The sequence below is a fragment of the Gasterosteus aculeatus genome, chromosome 14 (genome assembly GCF_964276395.1).
Source record: "Gasterosteus aculeatus chromosome 14, fGasAcu3.hap1.1, whole genome shotgun sequence".
Lineage (NCBI taxonomy): Eukaryota > Metazoa > Chordata > Actinopteri > Perciformes > Gasterosteidae > Gasterosteus > Gasterosteus aculeatus.
In genome coordinates, this window is record NC_135702.1 from 318,019 (window position 1) to 341,809 (window position 23,791).

General features: G+C 46.3%; 1 protein-coding gene across 7 annotated transcripts; it reads left to right on the forward strand.

Annotated features, from left to right (window-relative positions):
- The first annotated feature begins 597 nt into the window (after positions 1 to 597).
- On the forward strand, positions 598 to 22,474 carry myo5b (myosin VB). 7 transcript variants are annotated; one of them, XM_078088533.1, is made up of 39 exons: positions 598 to 758; positions 5,641 to 5,751; positions 5,835 to 6,006; positions 6,147 to 6,291; positions 6,369 to 6,525; positions 6,814 to 6,957; positions 7,035 to 7,116; positions 7,682 to 7,789; positions 7,877 to 7,986; positions 8,068 to 8,333; positions 8,885 to 8,966; positions 9,045 to 9,185; positions 9,412 to 9,534; positions 9,815 to 9,898; positions 10,132 to 10,266; positions 10,341 to 10,438; positions 12,473 to 12,559; positions 12,667 to 12,778; positions 12,855 to 13,066; positions 13,207 to 13,363; positions 15,199 to 15,438; positions 15,508 to 15,738; positions 15,825 to 15,918; positions 15,984 to 16,147; positions 16,237 to 16,356; positions 16,427 to 16,561; positions 16,659 to 16,724; positions 16,828 to 17,067; positions 17,141 to 17,238; positions 18,149 to 18,347; positions 18,421 to 18,514; positions 18,626 to 18,769; positions 19,519 to 19,670; positions 19,738 to 19,827; positions 20,008 to 20,158; positions 20,413 to 20,707; positions 20,789 to 20,963; positions 21,034 to 21,114; positions 21,256 to 22,474. In XM_078088533.1, the coding sequence occupies exons 1-39, from the start codon at positions 729 to 731 to the stop codon at positions 21,406 to 21,408; spliced, it is 5,478 nt and encodes a 1,825-aa protein (XP_077944659.1). In that variant the 5' UTR covers positions 598 to 728; the 3' UTR covers positions 21,409 to 22,474. The 7 variants fall into 7 exon arrangements, with proteins under 7 accessions (XP_077944659.1, XP_077944660.1, XP_077944662.1 ...); XM_078088534.1 differs by having other exon boundaries at positions 17,144 to 17,238; XM_078088536.1 differs by having other exon boundaries at positions 16,002 to 16,147.
- The last annotated feature ends 1,317 nt before the right edge of the window (positions 22,475 to 23,791 follow it).

Here is a 23,791-nt window from a genome sequence, read left to right on the forward strand (position 1 = left end):
CAGACGGGCAGGCAGCTGAGGGGCGTGGCCTATAAACAAGTGGAGAGGCGTGTGAGATGACGTCAGAGGTGTTCTGCGTGGAGCTGCTTGTTTCTCAACCACGACGTCGACGGTTCGATCCCAGAAGCTGCGCATGCGCAGGATGTCTATTGATATGTTACATGAATAAACTCTTCATTCAAATAATAAGAGTAGTAACAACAACAGCAGAATAATCATAAATAAATACAACAAGTCAACTTTACAACTAGATGTAAAGTAAACGTCTTGTAATTCTTATAGCTTACTAACAATAATAATGGATTTTAATTAAAGAGATCAACTTGTCAGATTTTACAAAGGCAGCAGTGGATAAATAACAATGATAATACAAATAATATAATAAATGTGACTTGTAGCATAGTATAAATAATAATACTAATACTATGATAATTATGTTTACATTAACACAAAACAATATAATAATATTAGCAAGAATGAATAAAAATGACGTGTCATCATAATGCGGTGCAGCAGCGCCTTGTGGGCGGGGCGTCGTGCCCACAGGTAAACATACCTGCGGAGGGCGTGACGGGGTGTGGGCCCATTATCTGTTGAAATGTCGCTGTGCTGACAGGTCTGAGATCAGCAGCTTCCCACAGTCACACGATCCACAGCTGCACAGCATGCTGGGACTCCTGAGGGTCCGGTGATCTATTGATGTATCGATCTGCTGATTGGCCGACAGGATGACCAGCGACTATTACCCGTATTCCAAGGTAAAGGTCCTCCTTATCTTCTCCCTCCCTCCTTATCAGCTCCACAGCGATAACAGCTGATTCACACTCAACTCGTTGCTCTTTATGCCCCTCGGTGCGAAGGAGACTTATGGAACATGGAGACATTTCCACAACATACATGTCAACAAAACCAGGTTCAAAGACGTGAACATTTATGATAACAACTCTTTAAATATCTCCATATGATACTATGATACTGTTAACAGACATAAAATAAATCAAATCACTGAAGACTTCAGTATTGTTTAAATCTCAGTGATTCTGTGGTTTTTATATTTTTAACTGTCTCTCATTATGTTTCATAACCGTCGTAGTAGTTTATTTTATAATATTTGATTCTTTGTGTGAAGTTCTTAACTTCTATACATTTTTATTTCTTGTGTCTATGTTTATTGTTATGCTGTTGGCGACGATGAAAACTGTGACGCTGTGCTTTCATTGGCTAGATGAAAAAATAAATAAATCATAAGAGCAAATAAAGTAAATATATATGAATGAATAAGTAAATTGACAAATTCATAAATAAGCAAATTAATGATTGAATAAATTAAAAAGTAAATGGATGAATTATTTAATTATATGTAAGTAAGTCAATAAATGAATGCATAACTAAATGCCATTGACATAATTATGTGTTTTAACGCGCTCCGTGTATATATTATATACACGAAGTAACTTTCTATTAAATATTGATATATATCTATATATTGTATATACGACCACTATGAATATAATAACAATAATAAGCAAATTTTCAAGTATGAAATTGACAAAATGTTGTTAAATATAAAAATAGTGCAAATCAATACTAGACATTGACGATGTACATTTTTCTAACCAAATAAAAGAATTAAAAAAAGAATGAATACCTATTAAATAATATTTGACCTCCTTTTATAGTTTTTATTGATCAACATATGAAGTTTCTACCTGGGGGCCGTTTTGGGGGTCGCGAGCATCAAGTTGAGCCCCAGTGTGTGTGTGTGTGTGTGTGAGCGTGTGTGCGTGTGTGTGTGCGTGCGTGTGTGTGAGCGTGTGTGTGTGTGTGTGCGTGCGTGTGTGTGCGTGTGTGTGTGTGTGTAAGCGTGTGTGTGTGAGCGTGTGTGTGTGTGTGTGTGCGTGTGTGTGTGTGAGCGTGTGTGCGTGTGTGTGTGTGTGTGTGTGTGTACAGTAGGAAGAGGAAACAGCCAATCAGATCGTCTCTTTTCTGCCCGGAAGTCTTGGTCCTGCAGCCGTTTGTTCCACCTAATTACCGAACCAATACGGGACCAATACCGGGTCATTACCGGGTCAACACCGGGTCAACGCCGGACCAACACCGGGCCACTACCGGGCCGATACCGGCTCTTTACCGCGTTAAAGTGGGACGCCGGGGAACCTCCGCGGTCCGGTTACCGGAGGGAACACCTGCCCGGTGCGTCGCCCGGTTCACACCGACTCGCTTGCGGGTCGGAGGATTTTAACGGGTCACGGCACGAGCGGACTTCGTCCGTTCGTGGGTCCACGAGCCGGACGATGTCGGTGAACGAGCTCTACTCAAAGGTGAGTGACCCTACCTGTGGGGCACGGTGACGTCACGGCGGCGCGAGGACGCTGAAACAATATGCCAATCATTTCCGCGGCTGATTAACGGGAGGCCGAACGAACCGGGGAACCGGGCAGAGTTCTGCTGCCGAGTCGCGCGCTGACGTTCAGCGCTTTAAGTGGTGATTCTTTAAAATACACGTTTATCAATATGGAGTCCGGCGGCGCGCTGCGCGGGCACGAGCGGGCTCAGAGCAAATGTAAATGATTGTTTTCATGCGGTTTGGAAGCAAAGAGACAGTTTGAAATGTTGTACAACGATGTGAAAGTAGTTTGTGAAATGAATATATATGAATTCTACTTCTTAAACACTGATAATAAGCATCGTCATCGTCGTTAATACACAAATGACTACTTACTAAACTTTATCAACACACCCACAGAGATGCTTGCAGCTGTCTTCTGCTTCAGGTTGTTGTGACGTCACAGTGACGTCATGGGGCTAAAGGTTCGGCAGCCGGCGGTCTCCAGGTGCATTGTGGGAAACGGGGCTTCGACTTGAGTTTGACCCGCAGTGACGCGACATGGTTTGACGGATCAATAGATTTGATTTGATGAGTTTTAGAAACATAATTCACTTTTAATACGTAGAGAATCTGAATTATATGTTTATCAGCTCATAACATCATAAATCAATCAGTGAAAACCTCTTCAAACAATTGCATTTATGATGTTCAAACTCAAATAGTTAATAATCAATAGCACAAACATAAAGAGATTAAATTCAACACATCAATCTGCTACATGGATTGATCTTAAAATATGAGATGAGTGAATTTGTGGATAATGTGTCGTGTTATTATTAATTGCAACAATAATCTCTTCTCGCAGTGTTTCATATGGTTATTCTCACTCAATGATCAATAAATAAACCGTTTGTGTTGAGTAGAGATGAGACTGAGACGGTTGACGACGTGTGATGAAGCTTTGGGGTCTTAAGGAAGAGGATTACCCTGAAGGGGGGGGGGGGGATTTAATGTCTCCCTCAATCTGTTTGTACATTTCATTTGGGGAGATTGTTGAAGAGACACTTTGCTAATCCTTGCTGGTTAACCAATAACTAGCAGGCCGTCAGAGTGAAGTATCGGTCGTCATAGCGACATCATCATTAGTTTGTGGACTTCATGAAGCCTCCAGTTCTTTTTCTTGTTTTTTTATCACCCGTTGAACAGGAAGTGACCAATTAGGAATGAGTAGGAGGGCGTACCGACGCCTTATTCATCTGTTAGAGACCTGTCAATCAGCGTCTAGCCCCGCCCTAAAGCATCTCCTGCTTTATGGTCTATTGGCGACCTGTCAATCACGTCCCCTTGTCTCACTTTTTGACGTGATCTGAAGATCAAAACTCCTTGTCAGGTAAATGGGTTAATTTTACTTCCTGTGGGACACGCCCGCCTCCTCTGTGATGTCACGGCGTGACTCATCAGTGGGCGGAGCCTTGAGGCAACCCGAAACCCGGCTGCTCTCAGTGCAGTGAGACAGATTCAAACGGTCTCACTGCTTCAAATCAGTGAGGTTCCTACTGAACCTGCTCCTCTAGTTCTCCTCCTCCACCTCCCCGTGTGCGTGTGCGTGTGTGTGTGTGTGTGTGTGTGTGTGTGTGTGTGTGTATATATATATATATATATATATATATATATATATGACAGAGTCTCATACGAGCTTCTGCTTCATGTAACTGCGAAAAAGCAAATATGGCTGCTAAATATTTACCGGCATGTGGAACACTTCCTGTTTCTAAAGAATCCTTCTTTGTCTGATAGAAGTAAAAGTCAATTGATAATAAATGATGAATAAGTTAATATTTGTGATGACATAATGAGGCGAGGCAAACACTGAGCTGTTGTTGTTGTTGTCGTTGTTGACTCACTTTGAATTATTGATGTAAAACGTTGCTGTTCTGCTTAATGAATCTGTGTTATGTGGCTTCATCTATTCAGCCATTGTGTGTGTGTGTGTGTGTGTGTGTGTGTGTGTGTGTGTGTGTGTGTGTGTGTGTGTGTGTGTGTGTGTGTGTGCTCATCCCTGCTGTTGTCTCCGTGCCGACCACGCTGATGAGCCATTGGTCGGTTGGTGTCCCAGATACTGACTGAAGGGCTCCTCTGATTGGCTAACGTCTTTAAAAATGATTGTAGTTTCTGTTCAGGTGAAAAAACAATCATTTAAATCATCTGATCAACCGACCGTTACTTTATTGATTAATCAGTCTAATCAAATCCTCTAATGATTAACTCTTCTAACACATTATAATATCCCGTTACGTCTTTTCAAATGTGAAACAAAAAACATTGAACCAACAATTTAAATATATATTATTGGTAGTAATAGATCATAATATAGAAAATAGACAAATGTTGAGTCTTATTAGTGCTTGTTAGTTTGAGCTTCAGCTGATCTCAGATCAGTCTCTGTTTCTAAAACCACACATGGCGTCTGTATATGAACATACTGATTCATTATTTATATATATATATATATATATATAATATATATATAGTGAGAGAGAGAGACAGATAGAATCAAGACTCACTGGTTAATAATTCAGATTAGAGCTCAAAGAGCAGTTTTGTCCTCGGCAGCAGGAAGTCTGATTACTTCTATGTTTTATTGATCTTCCTTTAAGGAAGACATCACTTCCTGTCCGTTGGTGAATAGTTCATTTGAATTATTATTATATTATATTATCTTTTGCTTAATTGCATCGGGTACGTCTGAATTTACAGCCTTCACAGAAAAATGTTGAAACCTCACTGATAATTTACTCATAAACAATTCTACTGTGCTATTTATGCATTAACAGCATCACAAAGTATTTTAAGAAAAGTGAATAATAATAACTTTTAATTAATATAATTTTACAAATGCATTTGAGACAGAAGAAGTGTGAAAACAGCACAAAACGTTGTGTTAAATATGTAAATATAAAAGACGATACTGTCATGAACAAAGAGACCATCACGTCCCTTCAATAGTGAGATGAGATGGTTTTGGGTCATGTGACCACAAGTGTTTTCATTCAAACAACCTTCTGGTTTCACAGAAGCAGATTTGCATCCACGTCCGATCGGGACATTGTTCTCCTCCCAAAGACACGGACTCAGAATCAGCTGCTCGTTAGGATTCATTACTTGATGCTTCCTGACGTCCTCGTGAATGAATCCGACCTGCAGAGTTCATGTGTCTGATGATGAGCACGTTGTGTGCTGTTTGCTGTGTTGTTTCAGTGTGGTACTCTGAGCACCACTGAGCTCCACCTCATTGGTCTCTTGTGTTCCAGTACACGCGGGTCTGGATCCCCGACCCGGACCACGTGTGGAGGGCTGCCGAGATCGTCAGGGACTACAAGGAAGGAGAGCCGGTGCTCCACCTCACTCTGGAGGATGACACGGTATCTATCTGAACAACAAACCCCGTTTGTTTTGTTATTGATTGTGTATTGATCGGGTCATTGATTCCCCCCACCCTGCCCAGCCTCTGGAGTACCCTGTCGGTCCAAAAAGTAACCCCCTCCCTTTCCTGCGTAACCCTGACATCCTGGTGGGCGAGAACGACCTCACTGCTCTCAGTTACCTGCATGAACCTGCAGTCCTGCACAACCTGAAGGTCCGCTTCCTGGAGCCCAACCACATCTACACGTACTGCGGTGAATAAATGTTTCCTGATTCCTGATTCCTGATAAACAGGCTGCTTAGATTCACATTGGTGATGTCTGCATGTAGAGAAGCATAAACATTATTGAATGAATTGGACGATGAATGGATGATGTCTTGGCGGTGTGTGCAGGTATTGTTCTGGTGGCCATCAACCCATACGAGCAGCTGCACATTTATGGGGAGGAGGTGATCCGGGCCTACAGCGGTCAGAACATGGGCGACATGGACCCTCACATCTTTGCCGTGGCCGAAGAGGCCTACAAGCAGATGGCCAGGTTACCGAGGGAGCTACAATGACCTCATTGACTTCTCCTGGAAGCACCGTGGCTGATGAATCTCTTCTTGTGTGCAGAGACGAGAGGAACCAGTCGATCATCGTCAGCGGGGAATCAGGAGCGGGAAAGACGGTTTCCGCCAAGTACGCTATGCGCTTCTTCGCCACGGTGGGCGGCTCGACCAGCGACACCAACGTGGAGGAGAAGGTGCTCGCCTCCAGTCCCATCATGGAGGTCAGTGGGCTCCCTGCTGTTTCACCGAGAGTCACATGTTCACGCTGACCCCCCTCCCTCACTTCTGCACAGCAACTACCAAATTAAAGCAGACCCAAACTTTAAAGGTTCCTAACTAGCACTCCTCAAAGACCTTGTTCCTCATGAGCAGAGTTCAGATGCCACCCATCCAAAGTCCCTAAAGTCCTGTTCCTGGTGAACATTCCCTGCAGCTGAAGGTGTTACATGATGCTGATGACTCTGTCATGGGACTGTCTTATAGTATTTGATCTAATCTTCTGTTAACAGGCCATCGGAAACGCTAAAACCACCCGGAACGACAACAGCAGCCGCTTCGGGAAGTACATTGAGATTGGCTTCAATCGCCAGTACCGCATCATTGGGGCCAACATGAGGACGTACCTGCTGGAGAAGTCCCGCGTGGTCTTCCAGGTGGGTGTTGGTTCCATGGGTCAGTTTCTTGTGCCGATCGCTAGGTCACGTCTCAATGTTTGAATTGTGTGTTTTAGGCAGAGGACGAGAGGAACTATCACATTTTCTACCAGCTGTGTGCCTCAGCCAGCCTACCGGAGTACAAGGACCTCTGCCTGGGTAAGTCACCGCTAGACCAGCTTTACCCAGACCAGCTTTACCCTGACCAGCTTACCAAGACCAGCTTTGCCCAGACCAGCTTTACCCTGACCAGCTTTACCCAGACCAGCTTTACCAAGACCACCTTTAACCAGACCACCGTTAACCAGACCAGCTTTGCCCAGACCACCGTTAACCAGACCAGCTTTACCAAGACCACCTTTAACCAGACCACCGTTAACCAGACCAGCTTTACCCTGACCAGCTTTACCCTGACCACCTTTACCCAGACCAGCTTTACCCTGACCAGCTTTACCCAGACCACCTTTAACCAGACCACCCTTAACCAGACCAGCTTTGCCCAGACCACCGTTAACCAGACCAGCTTTACCAAGACCAGCTTTACCCTGACCAGCTTTAAAGGAGATGAACAGCCGTTTGTGTAAATTTTAGTTTGAAGCTCAGTTAGTTGAAGAAGACTGGTGTGGTTTGTCTTTGTTTGTGGTTTTACAGGTTTTAGATTCAATCAATATAAATGTTATTACTTAATCTATTGTTGACTTCTTGATGCTTTCTCGTCACTCAGCCAGTGCTGAAGACTTCACCTTCACGTCTATGGGAGAGAACATCTTCATTGAGGGAGTGAACGATGCAGAAGACTTGGAGAAGACCAGGGAGGCCTTCACACTGCTGGGTGAGGACGAAAAATGACTAATGATTAACATTGAGAGGATGTCCTCATTGTCCTCATTGTCACAAACGTTGATTGTCTGGTTCTCAGGGATAAAGGAGGGCAATCAGAGCAGCATCTTTAAAGTCATCGCCTCCATCCTTCATCTGGGAAACATCGAGATTTGCTCGCAGCGAGACGGGGAGTCCTGTCACGTCTTGGTGCGTCGCCACAGTTACAGCTTGCACCTATGATCAGCACGTCCTCTAACAGGTGTGTGTGTGTGTGTGTGTGTGTTGCAGAGAGACGACCTCCATCTGAAACACTTCTGCACGTTGCTGGGGGTGGAGCTAAAGCAGATGGAGCACTGGCTCTGTCACAGGAAGCTCGTCACCGCGACCGAGACGTACGTGAAGAACATGTCGACCAAGCAGGCGGAAAATGCCCGCGATGCGCTCGCCAAACACATCTATGCTCGCATGTTTGACTGGATTGTGGAGCACATCAACAAGGCCCTGCACACCTCCTCCAAACAGCACTCCTTCATCGGAGTCCTGGATATCTATGGGTGAGAAGTCCAGCAGTCTTTATATAATCAATAGATAGAGCTCTCCCTGACCGTAAACCCGAGCCAGCCCTAGATGTGAACCTGAACCAGTCCCAACTGTAAACCTGAGCCAGCCCTAGAAGTGAACCAGTCCCAACTGTAAACCTGAGCCAGCCCTAGATGTGAACCTGAACCAGTCCCAACTGTAAACCTGAGCCAGCCCTAGATGTGAACCTGAGTCCCAACTGTCCCCTGAGCCAGCCCTAGATGTGTAAACCTGGATTAGCACTAGAAGCTGCTCCTACATCACTTTAACTCTATAGACTATTACTTCCTGTGTATTTCTCAGTGTATAAACGGTATATTAATAACTTCCCATTTACATTAATTTCCAGTCACTTTGCGTTACTCTACACCTGCTTGCCACAAATATAGTTTATCTCAAACACATCTCAGATTCTCAGACCTCTTCTCTTTCATATATATTTAATGAACTTTGTTGGAGGAAATGTGAGACTTTCTGGAAACAAATAACTTCAAAACCTTTAAGTCCTCCTTCTGCTTGTCTGCAGCTTCGAGACGTTTGAGGTGAACAGCTTCGAACAGTTCTGCATCAACTACGCCAACGAGAAACTTCAGCAGCAGTTCAACTCTGTGAGCCTCCTCCTTTGATTCCAATGACCTCCCGTCGTTCTCGTCTCCACGTCTAACGAGTCTCCGTTGTGTCCTCAGCACGTGTTCAAGCTGGAGCAGGAGGAGTACATGAAGGAGCAGATCCCCTGGACGCTCATCGACTTCTACGATAACCAGCCCTGCATCGACCTGATCGAGGCTCGGCTTGGCATCCTGGACCTGCTAGACGAAGAGTGCAAAGTCAGTCGACCCGTCTCGTGTTTCCATCCTGAGCACATTACATTGTTCAATGGCAGGTTCAGGAAAATGAGAGATGTCAAAATCCTAGGATTGTTTTTTGCCACGTTCGCTGCTAACAATTTAGCTATTTTACATCTCTGTTTGTAGCTAAAGTCAAACGTTCTGTAGGTCCAAATAGTGGTTCTGACACCTTCGGAATTCCTGTATGATCCACTTCCTGTTTCAGGTGCCGAAGGGCACGGACGAGAACTGGGCCCAGAAGCTGTACAAGCAGCACTCAGTCAGTGCTCACTTTCAGAAACCTCGCATGTCCAACGTCTCCTTCATCATCGTCCACTTCGCTGATAAGGTGAGTGGAGGCCGACCGGGTCAAAAAACCAACAAACAAAAGTCCTTTCACCGCTTCCTGAAGCAGAATAGTTTTCTAAAGAAGTATAAAGAATATGTAGTGTTTTAATAGATAAACTAAATATGAAGATGCATAGAAAAGTTCACATAGAAGAAAATAACTAAGACTTTAATCGTGTTGATAAACCTGCCGTTATGTTGCCACGGCGACAGGATGGAACATCTTGGAGGTAATCATGTGATTATTGTGACTCTGATGCAGCTCTCTCTTTTCTTGACAGGTGGAATATCAGAGTGAAGGTTTTCTGGAGAAGAACCGGGACACGGTGTACGGGGAGCAGATCAACATCCTGAAGGCCAGTGAGGTAAGAACCAGAACCGTGGAGCCCAGCCAAGAGTTTGACATCAGTTTAGCATCATAGCTAATGTAACGCTAGCGTTTAGCAAGGCAAGGAGGAATATGGCCAATAAGTCGCGTCATAAGGCGGGGCATAGGGGAACCCGGCGAATCAGCTGACCGTCTCCCACTGTCAGCCAATCATAATGTGTGATGTAGCGCGACCTGGTTCCTACACAACGTTTAATAGTCTCCTCTCAGTTTCAGCTGGTTGCAGATCTCTTTCACGACAAGGACGATGTAGCCCCCCCGAAGTCCTCCAGAGTGAACGTCAGACCGGCCAAGTCCACCCCCAAAGCCCCAAACAAAGAGCACAAGAAGACCGTTGGACATCAGGTGAGCTCTCTGCTGGTCCCTGCTGGTCCCTGGAGGACTCCCACAGTGACTCCCACTCATGATGTTCCTCTCAGTTCCGCAGCTCCCTCCACCTCCTGATGGAGACCCTGAACGCTACGACTCCTCACTACGTCCGCTGCATCAAACCCAACGACCTGAAGGAGCCCTTCATGTGAGTCCTCCGTCTCTGCTCAGAACGTACGATCAGCATTACATGAGTAGTAAGAACCAGCGAAACGGATCGCTCGTCGTCTTAACCACACATTTATTTGATTTATTTTTACTATTTAACACCTGAAATTTGAATATTGGTCTCAATAAAGGTTAGATCTAAAAACATTGTAGTGTTGAATAATAACGATGAACATTAGCAAGACACCAAACCCCTAATTGCTCCCCGGGCAAAATTTTATATTTTATATACACATTTTATATATATATCTATAGATATAGAGTGTGTGTGTGTGAGTGTGTAATACATACACACATTTCATATATATATATATATATATATATTAGTGTGTAAACTATATGATCTAGGTCTGAAAAGTACCTGTAGCTGACGGACCTGACAGGAAGTCACTGTCTGTCACTTCCTGTCAAGTCTCCAGTGGACGGAGCCCATGAAGAAGAGTCCGGAGGTCTGAGTGAATGTTGCTGCTGACTCGTCTTAACGTCACATGACAGATTCTCAGCTGAGCCTCATTCAGCAGGACGAGGAAGACGAGGTGGGAGGAAGAGATCGCTTTCAGAGCTGAGCTTTGTTTTAAAATACGATGAAGATGATGATCTGAAGTGTCTCCTGTGATGAAGATGATGGTCTGAAGTGTCTCCTGTGAGGAAGATGATGGTCTGAAGTGTCTCCTGTGACGAAGATGATGATCTGAAGTGTCTCCTGTGAGGAAGATGATGGTCTGAAGTGTCTTCTGTCATGAAGATGATGGTCTGAAGTGTCTCCTGTGATGAAGATGATGATCTGAAGTGTCTCCTGTGATGAAGATGATGGTCTGAAGTGTCTCCTGTGAGGAAGATGATGGTCTGAAGTGTCTTCTGTCATGAAGATGATGATCTGAAGTGTGTCCTGTGATGAAGATGATGGTCTGAAGTGTGTCCTGTGATGAAGATGATGGTCTGAAGTGTCTCCTGTGACGAAGATGATGATCTGAAGTGTCTCCTGTGAGGAAGATGATGGTCTGAAGTGTCTTCTGTCATGAAGATGATGGTCTGAAGTGTCTCCTGTGATGAAGATGATGATCTGAAGTGTCTCCTGTGATGAAGATGATGGTCTGAAGTGTCTCCTGTGAGGAAGATGATGGTCTGAAGTGTCTTCTGTCATGAAGATGATGGTCTGAAGTGTCTCCTGTGATGAAGATGATGGTCTGAAGTGTCTCCTGTGATGAAGATGATGGTCTGAAGTGTCTTCTGTGTGATGAAGATGATGATCTGAAGTGTCTCCGGTGATGAAGATGATGGTCTGAAGTGTCTCCTGTGATAAAGATGATGGTCTGAAGTGTGTCCTGTGATGAAGATGATGGTCTGAAGTGTCTCCTGTGATGAAGATGATGGTCTGAAGTGTCTCCTGTGATGAAGATGATGGTCTGAAGTGTCTCCTGTGATGAAGATGATGGTCTGAAGTGTCTCCTGTGACGAAGATGATGATCTGAAGTGTCTCCTGTGAGGAAGATGATGGTCTGAAGTGTCTTCTGTCATGAAGATGATGGTCTGAAGTGTCTCCTGTGATGAAGATGATGATCTGAAGTGTCTCCTGTGAGGAAGATGATGGTCTGAAGTGTCTCCTGTGAGGAAGATGATGGTCTGAAGTGTCTTCTGTCATGAAGATGATGGTCTGAAGTGTCTCCTGTGATGAAGATGATGGTCTGAAGTGTCTCCTGTGATGAAGATGATGGTCTGAAGTGTCTCCTGTGATGAAGATGATGGTCTGAAGTGTCTTCTGTGTGATGAAGATGATGATCTGAAGTGTCTCCGGTGATGAAGATGATGGTCTGAAGTGTCTCCTGTGATAAAGATGATGGTCTGAAGTGTCTCCTGTGATGAAGATGATGGTCTGAAGTGTCTCCTGTGATGAAGATGATGGTCTGAAGTGTCTCCTCTGATGAAGATGATGGTCTGAAGGATCTCCTGTGATGAAGATGATGATCTGAAGTGTCTCCTGTGATGAAGATGATGAAGTGTCTTCTCTCTGCAGGTTTGATTCCAGGAGAGCGGTCCAGCAGCTCAGAGCCTGTGGAGTCCTGGAGACGATCCGGATCAGTGCAGCTGGGTATCCGTCCAGGTGAGTCCTCCTCTTCTTCCTCGTTGTCTATCAGGTAAATGTCTTGTCAACGCCGCAGTGTTTAAATAAAGTTGTGGATGATTGAAAGGTGTGTCCCGTGTCTCTAGGTGGACCTACCCAGACTTCTTCAACCGGTACCGGGTGCTGCTGAAGAAGTCCGAGATGGCCTCAGCGGACAAGAAGCTGGTGTGCAGGAACCTGCTGGAGACCCTGATCAAGGTTTCTTTCTCCAAACGTCATTGACACAACTTCTGCCAGTCGCTCTGCTACGTTGTGACATCACTGGTGTCCTCAGGATCACGACATGTTCCAGTTTGGGAAGACGAAGATCTTCTTCCGGGCGGGGCAGGTGGCCTACCTGGAGAAGCTCCGGGCCGACAGGTTCCGCTCGGCCTGCATCAAGATCCAGAAGACTGTGCGTGGCTGGCTGCAGAGGGTCCGGTACCGCAAGGTCCGCAAGATGGCCGTCAGCCTGCAGCGCTACGGGAGGGGGTACCTGGCCCGCAGGTCGGTGGTCTTCTCATCCTTCAATCATGTGATCCAGCAAACACTGAGCTCCATCTTCACATGCTCTATGTTTTATTCATAATGCTTCTCACCTCGTCTTCTTCTAGTTCCTCTAAAGTTTGTCTCTTTTTTTTCTGCAGGCACGCTGACTTCCTGCGTCAGACCCGAGCCGCCCTGCTCTGTCAGAAGCAGTACCGCATGGTGAGAGACAGACGGGCGTACCTGAGGGTGAGACGGGCTGTCGTCACTATCCAGGCCTTCACCAGAGGGATGTTCACCCGCCGCATCTACCAGGAGGTACTGGTCCTCATCTGGTCCTGATCTGGTCTTCACATGCTCCTCAGGTGCATGTGAAGACCAGATCAGGACCTCGTGTCCTCCTCTCCTGTGTTGTCTCATCTGAAGACACTGTAATGACATCATCAGTGAATTGGAGGCAAAGCGTCTTCAATTCACTCTGGAATGTCTCTCTCTCTCTCTCTCTCTCTCTCTCTCTGGGGGGAAGTTGAGTGTTGAGCTTGTGGAGCGTGATTGGGAGCATCTGATAGTCCGTTTGATATTTCTTGCTGTTGTGGTGGTGTATTCTACGTGTTGTGGTGTAATATACGTGTTGTGGTGTATTCTACGTGTTGTGGTGTATTCTACGTGTTGTGGTGTATTCTACGTGTTGTGGTGTAATATACGTGTTGTGGTGTAATATACATGTTGTGGTGTAATATACGTGTTGTGGTGTATTCTACGTGTTGTGGTGTATTCTACGTGTTGTGGTGTATTCTACGTGTTGTGGTGTAATATACGTGTTGTGGTGTATTCTACGTGTTGTGGTGTATTCTACGTGTTGTGGTGTATTCTACGTGTTGTGGTGTATTCTACGTGTTGTGGTGTAATATACGTGTTGTGGTGTAATATACGTGTTGTGGTGTATTCTACGTGTTGTGGTGTATTCTACGTGTTGCGGTGTATTCTACGTGTTGCGGTGTATTCTACGTGTTGCGGTGTAATATACGTGTTGCGGTGTAATATACGTGTTGCGGTGTAATATACGTGTTGTGGTGTAATATACGTGTTGTGGTGTAATATACGTGTTGTGGTGTAATATACGTGTTGTGGTGTAATATACGTGTTGTGGTGTAATATACGTGTTGCGGTGTAATATACGTGTTGTGGTGTAATATACGTGTTGCTGTGTAATATACGTGTTGTGGTGTATTCTACGTGTTGTGGTGTATTCTACGTGTTGTGGTGTATTCTACGTGTTGCTGTGTACGTGTTGTGGTGTATTCTATGTGTTGTGGTGTATTCTACGCGTTGCGGTGTATTCTACGTGTTGCGGTGTAATATACGTGTTGTGGTGTATTCTACGTGTTGCGGTGTACTCTACGTGTTATGGTGTAATATACGTGTTGTGGTGTAATATACGTGTTGTGGTGTATTCTACGTGTTGTGGTGTATTCTACGTGTTGCGGTGTAATATACGTGTTGCGGTGTAATATACGTGTTGCGGTGTAAAATACGTGTTGCGGTGTAAAATACGTGTTGCGGTGTAATATACGTGTTGCGGTGTAATATACGTGTTGCGGTGTAATATACGTGTTGTGGTGTAACATACGTGTTTTGGTGTATTCTACGTGTTGCGGTGTAATATACGTGTTGTGGTGTAATATATGTGTTGTGGTGTATTCTACGTGTTGCGGTGTAATATACGTGTTGTGGTGTAATATACGTGTTGTGGTGTAATATACGTGTTGCGGTGTTATATACGTGTTGCGGTGTAATATACGTGTTGCGGTGTATTCTACGTGTTGTGGTGTAATATACGTGTTGCGGTGTAATATACGTGTTGTGGTGTAATATACGTGTTGCGGTGTAATATACGTGTTGTGGTGTATTCTACGTGTTGTGGTGTATTCTACGTGTTGTGGTGTATTCTACGTGTTGTGGTGTAATATACGTGTTGTGGTGTATTCTACGTGTTGTGGTGTATTCTACGTGTTGTGGTGTAATATACGTGTTGTAGAAGAGCTGATGTCCCGATTGTTGCTTTCTTTTGTGTTATGGCCCATAATGGTTTCTTGTACTTTGTGCGGTTTCGTGGAAATAAAGGTGCTTGAGAAATCTCCCTCTCCCCTCAGTTCATGCTGCACCACAAGGCCATGCTGATCCAGAAGGTGGTGCGCGGCTGGCTCCAGAGGCGGAGGTTCAGGCGCGCTCGTGATGCCGCCATCACCATCCAGTGTCTCTTCAGGCGGGTTCGAGCCCGCCGCCGCCTGAAGCAGCTGAAGGTGGAGGCTCGCTCCGCCGAGCGCCTCAAGAGCCTCAACAGCGGCATGGAGAACAAGATCGTCCAGCTGCAGAGGAAGATGGACGACCAGGTGAGCAGAGGACTCCTGGTGGTCATGTGATCCATCTTCACATTAATAACCACGACGTGTCCTCCTCAGTCCAAGGAGCTCCGCACGCACAACGAACAGCTGCTGCAGGTCAACAACAAGCTGCAGAAACAGCTGGAGGAGGTGCAGAGCCGGCAGGGAGGAGCAGGAGGAGCAGGAGGAGCACAGCTCTCCTCGCTGCAGGAGGAGCTGGACCGGCTGAGGGAGGAGCTGCAGGAGGCGTCGGCCCAGAGGAAGAGGATGGAAGAGGAGCACGGCAAGGAGAAGACGGGGCTCCAACTGGTGAGGATGGGGACAGAAGATAGGTGGGGGGGAGAAGACTGGTTCTGACATCCTGTGTCCTTCTGGGTCCTCATGTGTCTCCTCAGCGGGTGGAGGAGTTGGAGAAAGAGAACGCTCTGCTGAAGAGTGAGAAGGAAGAGATGAACCACAGGATTCTTCAGCTCACTAAGAGCTCTGGAGGTGAGACACAAGGACACCACCTCTCTGTCTCTCTGTCTGGCCTTCATTCTCACATGACTTATTAGATGGTGTCTCTCGTCCAGAGGACAGCGGCAGTGTGTCTCTGATGGAGACATCGCTGCAGGCGGAGCTGGACGCAGAGAGGCAGCGATACCAGAACCTCCTCAAGCAGAAGACCACGGTGGAGCAGAGATACGACAACCTGAAGGAGGAGCTGTCCATGAGCAAGGTGACCTCCGTCACCTGCCATGTGGTTTCACTTTGAATCACCTCATTCTTCTTCAGGACTCACAAATATGTCCAAATGTCCTCCTCCAGTTCCAGCCTGGCCACAGGAGGAACCCGTCCAATCAGAGCAGCCTGGAGTCCGACTCCAACTACACCTCCATCTCCACCTCGGAGTTGGGAGACACCGAAGACTCCATCCAGCTAGTGGAGGTGAGTCGGTGCGGAGGAGAGGGGGGTCGGTGCTCGCCTCCTGGTTCTAACTGTGTCTCCTCCTGAGCAGGAGATGGGCCTGGAGAAGGCCGCCATGGACATCAGCCTGTTCATGAAGCTGCAGAAGAGAGTCCGAGAGCTGGAGCAGGAGAGGAGGAGGCTGCAGGTCAACCTGGACAAGATGGAGGAGCTGGCCAGAAGCAGGGTGACTTCTGCTCCCATGTCTTCGTTCTTCATGGAGAGGAGCTTCGCTGACAAACTGAGTTAATCTCACTTTGGTGTTTGTGTTTGCTTCACTGTAGGGTTCAGAGTCCAGAAGCTCCACCTCGGAGCAGGAGACTGCTGATCTGGCCTACAATAACCTGAAGGTACAGGACCTCATCATCTCCTCACGCCTCATGTGCTCACATCATATCCCTCTCTCACTCCATGTGCTTCTCCCACATCATCTCCTCCTCTCACGCTCTTCAGAGGCAGGAGCTGGAATCAGAGAACAAGAAGCTGAAGAAGGACCTGAACGAGCTGAGGAAGTCTATCTCTGAGCGAGCGTCTGAGAACGACTCGTCCAAGGAGCTTCAGGACAGCTACAACCTGCTGCTCAGCCAGCTCCGCTCAGCCAATGAGGAGCTGGACGGCCGTAAGGAGGAGGTCCTCATCCTGAGGACTCAGATAGTCAGCGCCGCCCACATCCGGGAGAACAACCAGCCAATAGTGAGTGTGTGAACGATGTCTGCAGGTCATACATATTACATACGTGCATGTGTTTATGTTGTTGTTGTTTCAGCAGCAGAGCAGTGAAGCTCCGGAGGTGAGCGAGGACAAGGAGCCGCTGGACAGCGAGGAGGCTCTCAAAGCGTACCACGGACTGCGCGAGTCCAAGAAGTAAGTCCTGTCACCCCGTTTAAAGTGTCAGACGCTGCCCCGGATTTGATGTTCTCAGGTGTGTTTGTTTTTTTCCACCTGGTGTCTCGCCTGATGGTAACGCCTCCCGCCCAGCAGGGGGCAGTGATGTCACGCAGAGGACTTTGTTGCTTGCAGTCAAAATGTTGTTAAGCTTTAGTTTAGTTCAGATTAAAATCATGGTTTAAAGTCATGCTGCACCAAACCTTAAATCTAAGTTAACATAATATATATAATTAATGTATTCTTACTTTTGATATGATTTGTTTATAATTAATTGATTCACTCTTTTTCTTCTGTTACGCCTCCACCCCGAGACATGAAACTGACTTTCTGTTGTGGACCTCAGTGTCTCCTCCAGCTTCCTCACGCTGCTTTGTCTCCTCCTCCTCCCCTGTATCCTCCTCCTCCTCTTCCTCTTCCTCTTCGTCCTCTTCCTCCTGATGGGCGCTAGCAGCACTCTGCAGGACTGGTGTCCTCTCGATGAAGACGGGGAGCTGGGTCTGGCTTACCAGGGCCTCAAACAGGTGGCCAGGTCTCTGCTTGCTGCTTCTTCTTCTTCTTCTTCTGCTTCTTCTCGTTCTTCTTCTACTCTTCATATCCCTGCAGTAACATCTGTGTACTCTGGGCGGCTCCTGACTCTGCTGTGTGCAACTCGTACGACAGTAAATTAATACATTAATCCTAATTATCCTCAAACCGTAGTCTTACATCAGAAGTGTACGGACGTGCTTCTGCTTTCAAGACAAAATGAACCTTGTGAGGGAATTATTTTATTACATTAAAGGAATTATTGAATCTGTCTTTATTCATGTAGTACGGAATTTAAACTATTCATATATGTATATAATATAGAAATCATGAAGTATATATTTGTATGGACATATAACAGGCTGCTGGAGGCTCAGCTGCAGACTCAGTCCAGGCAGCATGGGGACGAGCTGGAAGCTCTCCACACACAGATCGAGCTGCTGAGGGACGACATTGAGAAGAAGCAGGAGATCTTGAGCTACACGGCGTCTCTGTCTCCGGAGGCTCGGGTGGAGTACAGCGTCCAGCAGGAGATCACCAGGCTCACCAACGACAACCTGGTGAGGACCGGCTCCAGGGGACAACAACTAGGGGGTGAAGCAACACTCATCGCCATGTTGTCGTTGTCTGTAGGACCTCAAGGAGCTAGTGGAGAAACTGGAGAAGAACGAGAGGAAGCTAAAGAAGCAGCTCAGGATCTACATGAAGAAGGTTCAGGAGCTAGAAGGTGAGAGCAGCTGGTCAAAGGGTCGATTCCGTCAGCTGATCAGAGACTGTTGTGTCTCAACCTGCCTCCCCCTTTTTCAATCTGTGTCCCTGTCTCCTTCTGTCTCTGTAGCTTCTCAGGCTGCAGCTCAGACCAGCCGGTCCAGACCTGCACTGAGCCGCCAGGTGACGGTCCAGAGGAAAGAGAAGGACTTTGAGGGGATGCTGGAGTACTACAAGGAGGACGAGGCCCTACTGTTTAAGACCCTGATCACAGGTCAGTCTGTTCACTGATCACAGGTCAGTCTGTTCACTGATCACAGGTCAGTCTGTTTACTGATCGCAGGTCAGTCTGTTCACTGATCGCATGTCAGTCTGTTCACTGATCGCAGGTCAGTCTGTGCACTGATCACAGGTCAGTCTGTGCACTGATCACAGGTCAGTCTGTGTACTGATCACAGGTCAGTCTGTTCACTGATCGCAGGTCAGTCTGTACCCTGATCGCATGTCAGTCTGTTCACTGATCGCAGGTCAGTCTGTGCACTGATCACAGGTCAGTATGTTCACTGATCGCAGGTCAGTCTGTTCACTGATCGCAGGTCAGTCTGTACCCTGATCACAGGTCAGTCAGTGCACTGATGACAGGTCAGTCTGTGTACTGATGACAGGTCAGTCTGTGTACTGATCGCAGGTCAGTCTGTTTACTGATCGCAGGTCAGTCTGTGTACTGATCACAGGTCAGTCTGTTTACTGATCGCAGGTCAGTCTGTACCCTGATCACAGGTCAGTCTGTGTACTGATCGCAGGTCAGTCTGTTTACTGATCGCAGGTCAGTCTGTACCCTGATCACAGGTCAGTCTGTGTACTGATCGCAGGTCAGTCTGTTCACTGATCACAGGTCAGTCAGTGTACTGATCACAGGTCAGTCTGTGTACTGATCACAGGTCAGTCTGTTCACTGATCACAGGTCAGTCTGTTCACTGATCACAGGTCAGTCTCACTGACTGGACTCTCCATGTGTTTCAGACATCAGGCCCAACACCGTGTCGGCCACAGTTCCCTGCCTGCCGGCTTACATCCTCTTCATGTGCATCCGCCACGCCGACTACGTCAATGACGACCAGAAGGTGGAGTCCCTGCTCACCTCCACCATCAACGCCATCAAGAAAGTCCTCAAGGTGAGCGTCCTCCACCCAGCGACCATCTGATGAAAGCTAGATGTTTACGTTGTATTTCCGTCTGCAGAAGAATAACGAGGACTTTGAGATGACGTCCTTCTGGCTGGCGAACACCAGCCGGCTGCTCCACTGCCTGAAGCAGTACAGCGGAGACGAGGTGAGAGCAGAGCCCCACCCGCACCACCTGAATGCAGCTAGGCTAACATGCTAACAGGAAACCTGATCTAATGTGCTAACATGGAGCTAAAATGAAACTGGCTGTAGATAAAATGCTGAGCTAACATGCTAAATGTCAGCTTTGTAATGGTCAGAGTAACAAGCTGTTTTTGTTGTTTAGGCGTTTATGACCCAGAACACGGGCAAACAGAACGAACACTGCCTGAAGAACTTTGACCTGGCCGAGTACCGGCAGGTGCTGAGTGACCTCTCCATCCAGATCTACCAGCAGCTCATCAAGGTGGCTGAGGGCATCATACAGCCCATGATCGGTGAGTTCTGGTTATATATGCTAGTGATGTCCGCTAACTGTCGCTAATGCTAACGAATAAAAGGATTCCCCTTCGCCACAACACCAAGACGCTACAAAATATTGTGTATTGTGATATCATAGTAATACTTTTAGTGTACTGTTATATATCATATTGATGTATAAATGATATAGTGTACTTTTATGTATCATAGTCATCAATACATTATATAGTGTAGGGTTATATTATAATAATGCCCCCCTCCTCCCCCTCAGTGTCGGCCATGTTGGAAAGCGAGAGCATCCCCAGCCTGGCGGGGGTCAAGACGATGGGCTACAGGAACCGCTCGTCCAGCATGGACGTGGACAGCGGCGGGCCCGCCACCTACACCCTGCAGGCGCTGATCCGGCAGCTGGGCCAGTTCCACGGCACCATGCGGGACCACGGCCTGGACCCCGAGATCGTGGGTCAGGTGGTGCGTCAGCTGTTCCACTGCGTCAACGCCGTCACCCTCAACAACCTGCTGCTGCGCAAGGACGTGTGCTCCTGGAGCAACGGCATGCAGCTCAGGTAGCGAGACACGCGGCGTCCCCTTGGGTCCCGGGTCCTGTCTCCTACATCCTGTCTCTGACCCTGTGTCTGTGTGTGCAGGTACAACACCAGTCAGATGGAGGAGTGGCTTCGGGCCAACAACTTGTCCCACAGTAAAGCTGCAGAGACCTTGGAGCCGATCATCCAGGCCGCTCAGCTGCTGCAGGTGAAGAAGAAGACGACTCAGGACGCCGAGGCCATCTGCTCGCTGTGCAGCGCCCTCAGCACGCAGCAGGTCAGCTGACCCCCCCCCCCAGCTGATTGGAGACATCGGGCGTATTGATCACCGTTGTCCTCTGTTGCAGATCGTTAAGATCCTGAACCTCTACACTCCTCTGAACGAGTTTGAGGAGAGAGTCAGTGTGTCCTTCATCAGGAGCATCCAGGTGAGACATATAAATACATAAATATATATATGCAGATACTCATTTAAAATAGGATTTAACAGCTGGGCTCTGTCTTAAAAGTAAGTGGTCCTTCCCAGTGACCCCCCACTGTGTAACCTGGTTGTTTACCTGTGTGTCCAGACCCGTCCTCAGCAGAGACACGACCCCCCTCAGCTCCTGATGGACACAAAGCACATGTTCCCCGTCCTGTTCCCCTACACGCCGTCCGCCCTCAGCCTGGAGACGCTGCACATCCCCGCCTCCCTCGGCCTCGACTTCCTCATCCGGGTCTGAAGGAGCAGTGAACTGACCCCAGATCAGCTGAGGACCACCATCAGATATCACCTCCGATATGTGAAGACCTCTGCTTCTTCTTCTGCTAAAGCCCAGCTGTTACGCAACGGGAAGTGATGGAAGGAACGGGAGAGAGTCTCTGTAGGCTCATTAAGAAACATATCCTACTTCAGGTTTATCAATCACATCTTCTCTGTTCGTATCATTAAGTTCTGTTAGTTTACGGTTTAATGATCGCGTTGCCTTCAGGTCTCGATGCGAGAATCAGACGTCCGGCTCTTCAGTCGTTTGATTTGTAAAGTGATTTATTGATAGGAAATACTGACAAAAACCTCCTTTATTCCTTAGTCTAGCAGCTTTATTCGTCCTCAGTCGGGGTCATTAAAGGTCGCTCTGTTCCCTTTTAACCAATCAGAAGTAATCAATGCTGATGGCCGCTTTTCTTTTTCATTTTCTCCTTTGATTATTCTTATTTCTTTTATTTTTATATCTCCGTGTGGGATAATCGTCAGTTTTCTTTTCTCACTTTAAGCTTCTTTGTCTTTCTTTGTTTGATTAGGAAAAGGATCCGGTGACACTAATCGATAACTCAGATATGAGTAAACGCTGTAGGAGGAAGCTTCCAGTGTGAGCCGGACATTAGATTATCAACACTAGTTATTAACACCAATCATTAACACTATTAACTCAAGTTATTAACACTAAAGACTAATTATTAACAATATCGAACTGAATCAGATTCTCAGAGAAAAGCATTTTTTATGAAATGAAACTGAAGTTAAGTTTTTTTTAATCTTTTGAGTGAACAATGTAGAAAGTTGAATAAATTCCTGCTGAATATTATATATTTTCATAAGATGAAGTAAGGAGCAGCGGCTGCGTATCATACTACATACAAACTGATTCCTTCACTTTCAAACTTTGATGTAAATGTTTTCTTCCACTGGACGAAGCACAAAGTAACTTCCTGTATTTCAAAGAATATCTTTTGGTGACAAAGTGACTCACAAATACGAATGTTTTGTTCATCTGACAAGGAATAAATACTTTTCCAGCAAAAGCAAAATTCTACAGTTTCCTTTTTAAAGTATTTTTCACAGAATGAAACATTGAAATTATTATATTCTAATATTGACGGTTTCAAACTTGTTAACAATTCGTTGTTCTTTTAAGCACCAACAACCAAAAAAACTATGAGGACACATTATGAATCTTCTATTTCCCGTTTTCTTCAGTTTAATATGTCTCTGTATTGAAAATAAAAACATTCAAAGAAAATCAGCAAAAACTGGTTATCACTGTATTGATCTACAACAGATGAAAACCATAAACGATGTTCAAAGATGAAGTTAGACTAGAAGCTCAGCAGCTCCAAAACTTCTCCCAGAGTGTGTTCTTATGAAGATCATACAACTAACAGGAAGTCAGGAGTTCTAGTCTGTAAGCTCTCATGCTCAGTTAAACTGAATAGAAGAATATGTATCCATTATACATCAAAAAGTAAAAATACAGCTAAATGATTGTACATTAAAAACATGACTACATACACACATATAGCTGAGCGAGCCCTACCTAGCCCAGCCCTAATTATGAACCTGAACCAGCCCTAACTATTAACCGGAACCAGCCCTAATTATGAACCTGAACCAGCCCTAACTATGAACCTGAACCAGCCCTAATTATGAACCTGAACCAGCCCTAACTATGAACCGGAACCAGCCCTAATTATGAACCTGAACCAGCCCTAATTATGAACCTGAATCAGCCCTAATTATGAACCTGAACCAGCCCTAACTATGAACCGGAACCAGCCCTAATTATGAACCTGAACCAGCCCTAACTATGAACCGGAACCAGCCCTAATTATGAACCTGAACCAGCCCTAATTATGAACCTGAACCAGCCCTAATTATGAACCTGAATCAGCCCTAATTATGAACCTGAACCAGCCCTAACTATGAACCTGAACCAACCCTAATTATGAACCTGAACCAGCCCTAATTATGAACCTGAATCAGCCCTAATTATGAACCTGAACCAGCCCTAACTATGAACCTGAACCAGCCCTAATTATGAACCTGAACCAGCCCTAATTATGAACCTGAACCAGCCCTAACTATGAACCTGAACCAGCCCTAATTATGAACCTGAACCAGCCCTAATTATGAACCTGAACCAGCAGATATTATAAGACCTTTCAAAAAGGGCCGTCTTCAACCCACTCTTAAATGTGAGTCTGCCCAGCGGATTGAACCTAGAAGCTGGTTCCACAGAAGATGACCTTTGGTTGTGTTGAAACCCAGCAGCTGTTGATACCAATGAAGGTTTGTGGGCCACATTTACTCTGATCCTCTCTGGTCTCCTGGTGACGAGCTCCAGGTTC

Coding starts and splice junctions, on each gene's coding strand:
- myo5b (XM_078088533.1), top strand. CDS start 729: ATGACCAGCGACTATTACCCGTATTCCAAG. Junction 6,526..6,813: donor CCTCCAGTCCCATCATGGAG/GTCAGTGGGCTC, acceptor TTCTGTTAACAG/GCCATCGGAAACGCTAAAAC. Junction 17,068..17,140: donor GGGAGAACAACCAGCCAATA/GTGAGTGTGTGA, acceptor TTGTTGTTTCAG/CAGCAGAGCAGTGAAGCTCC.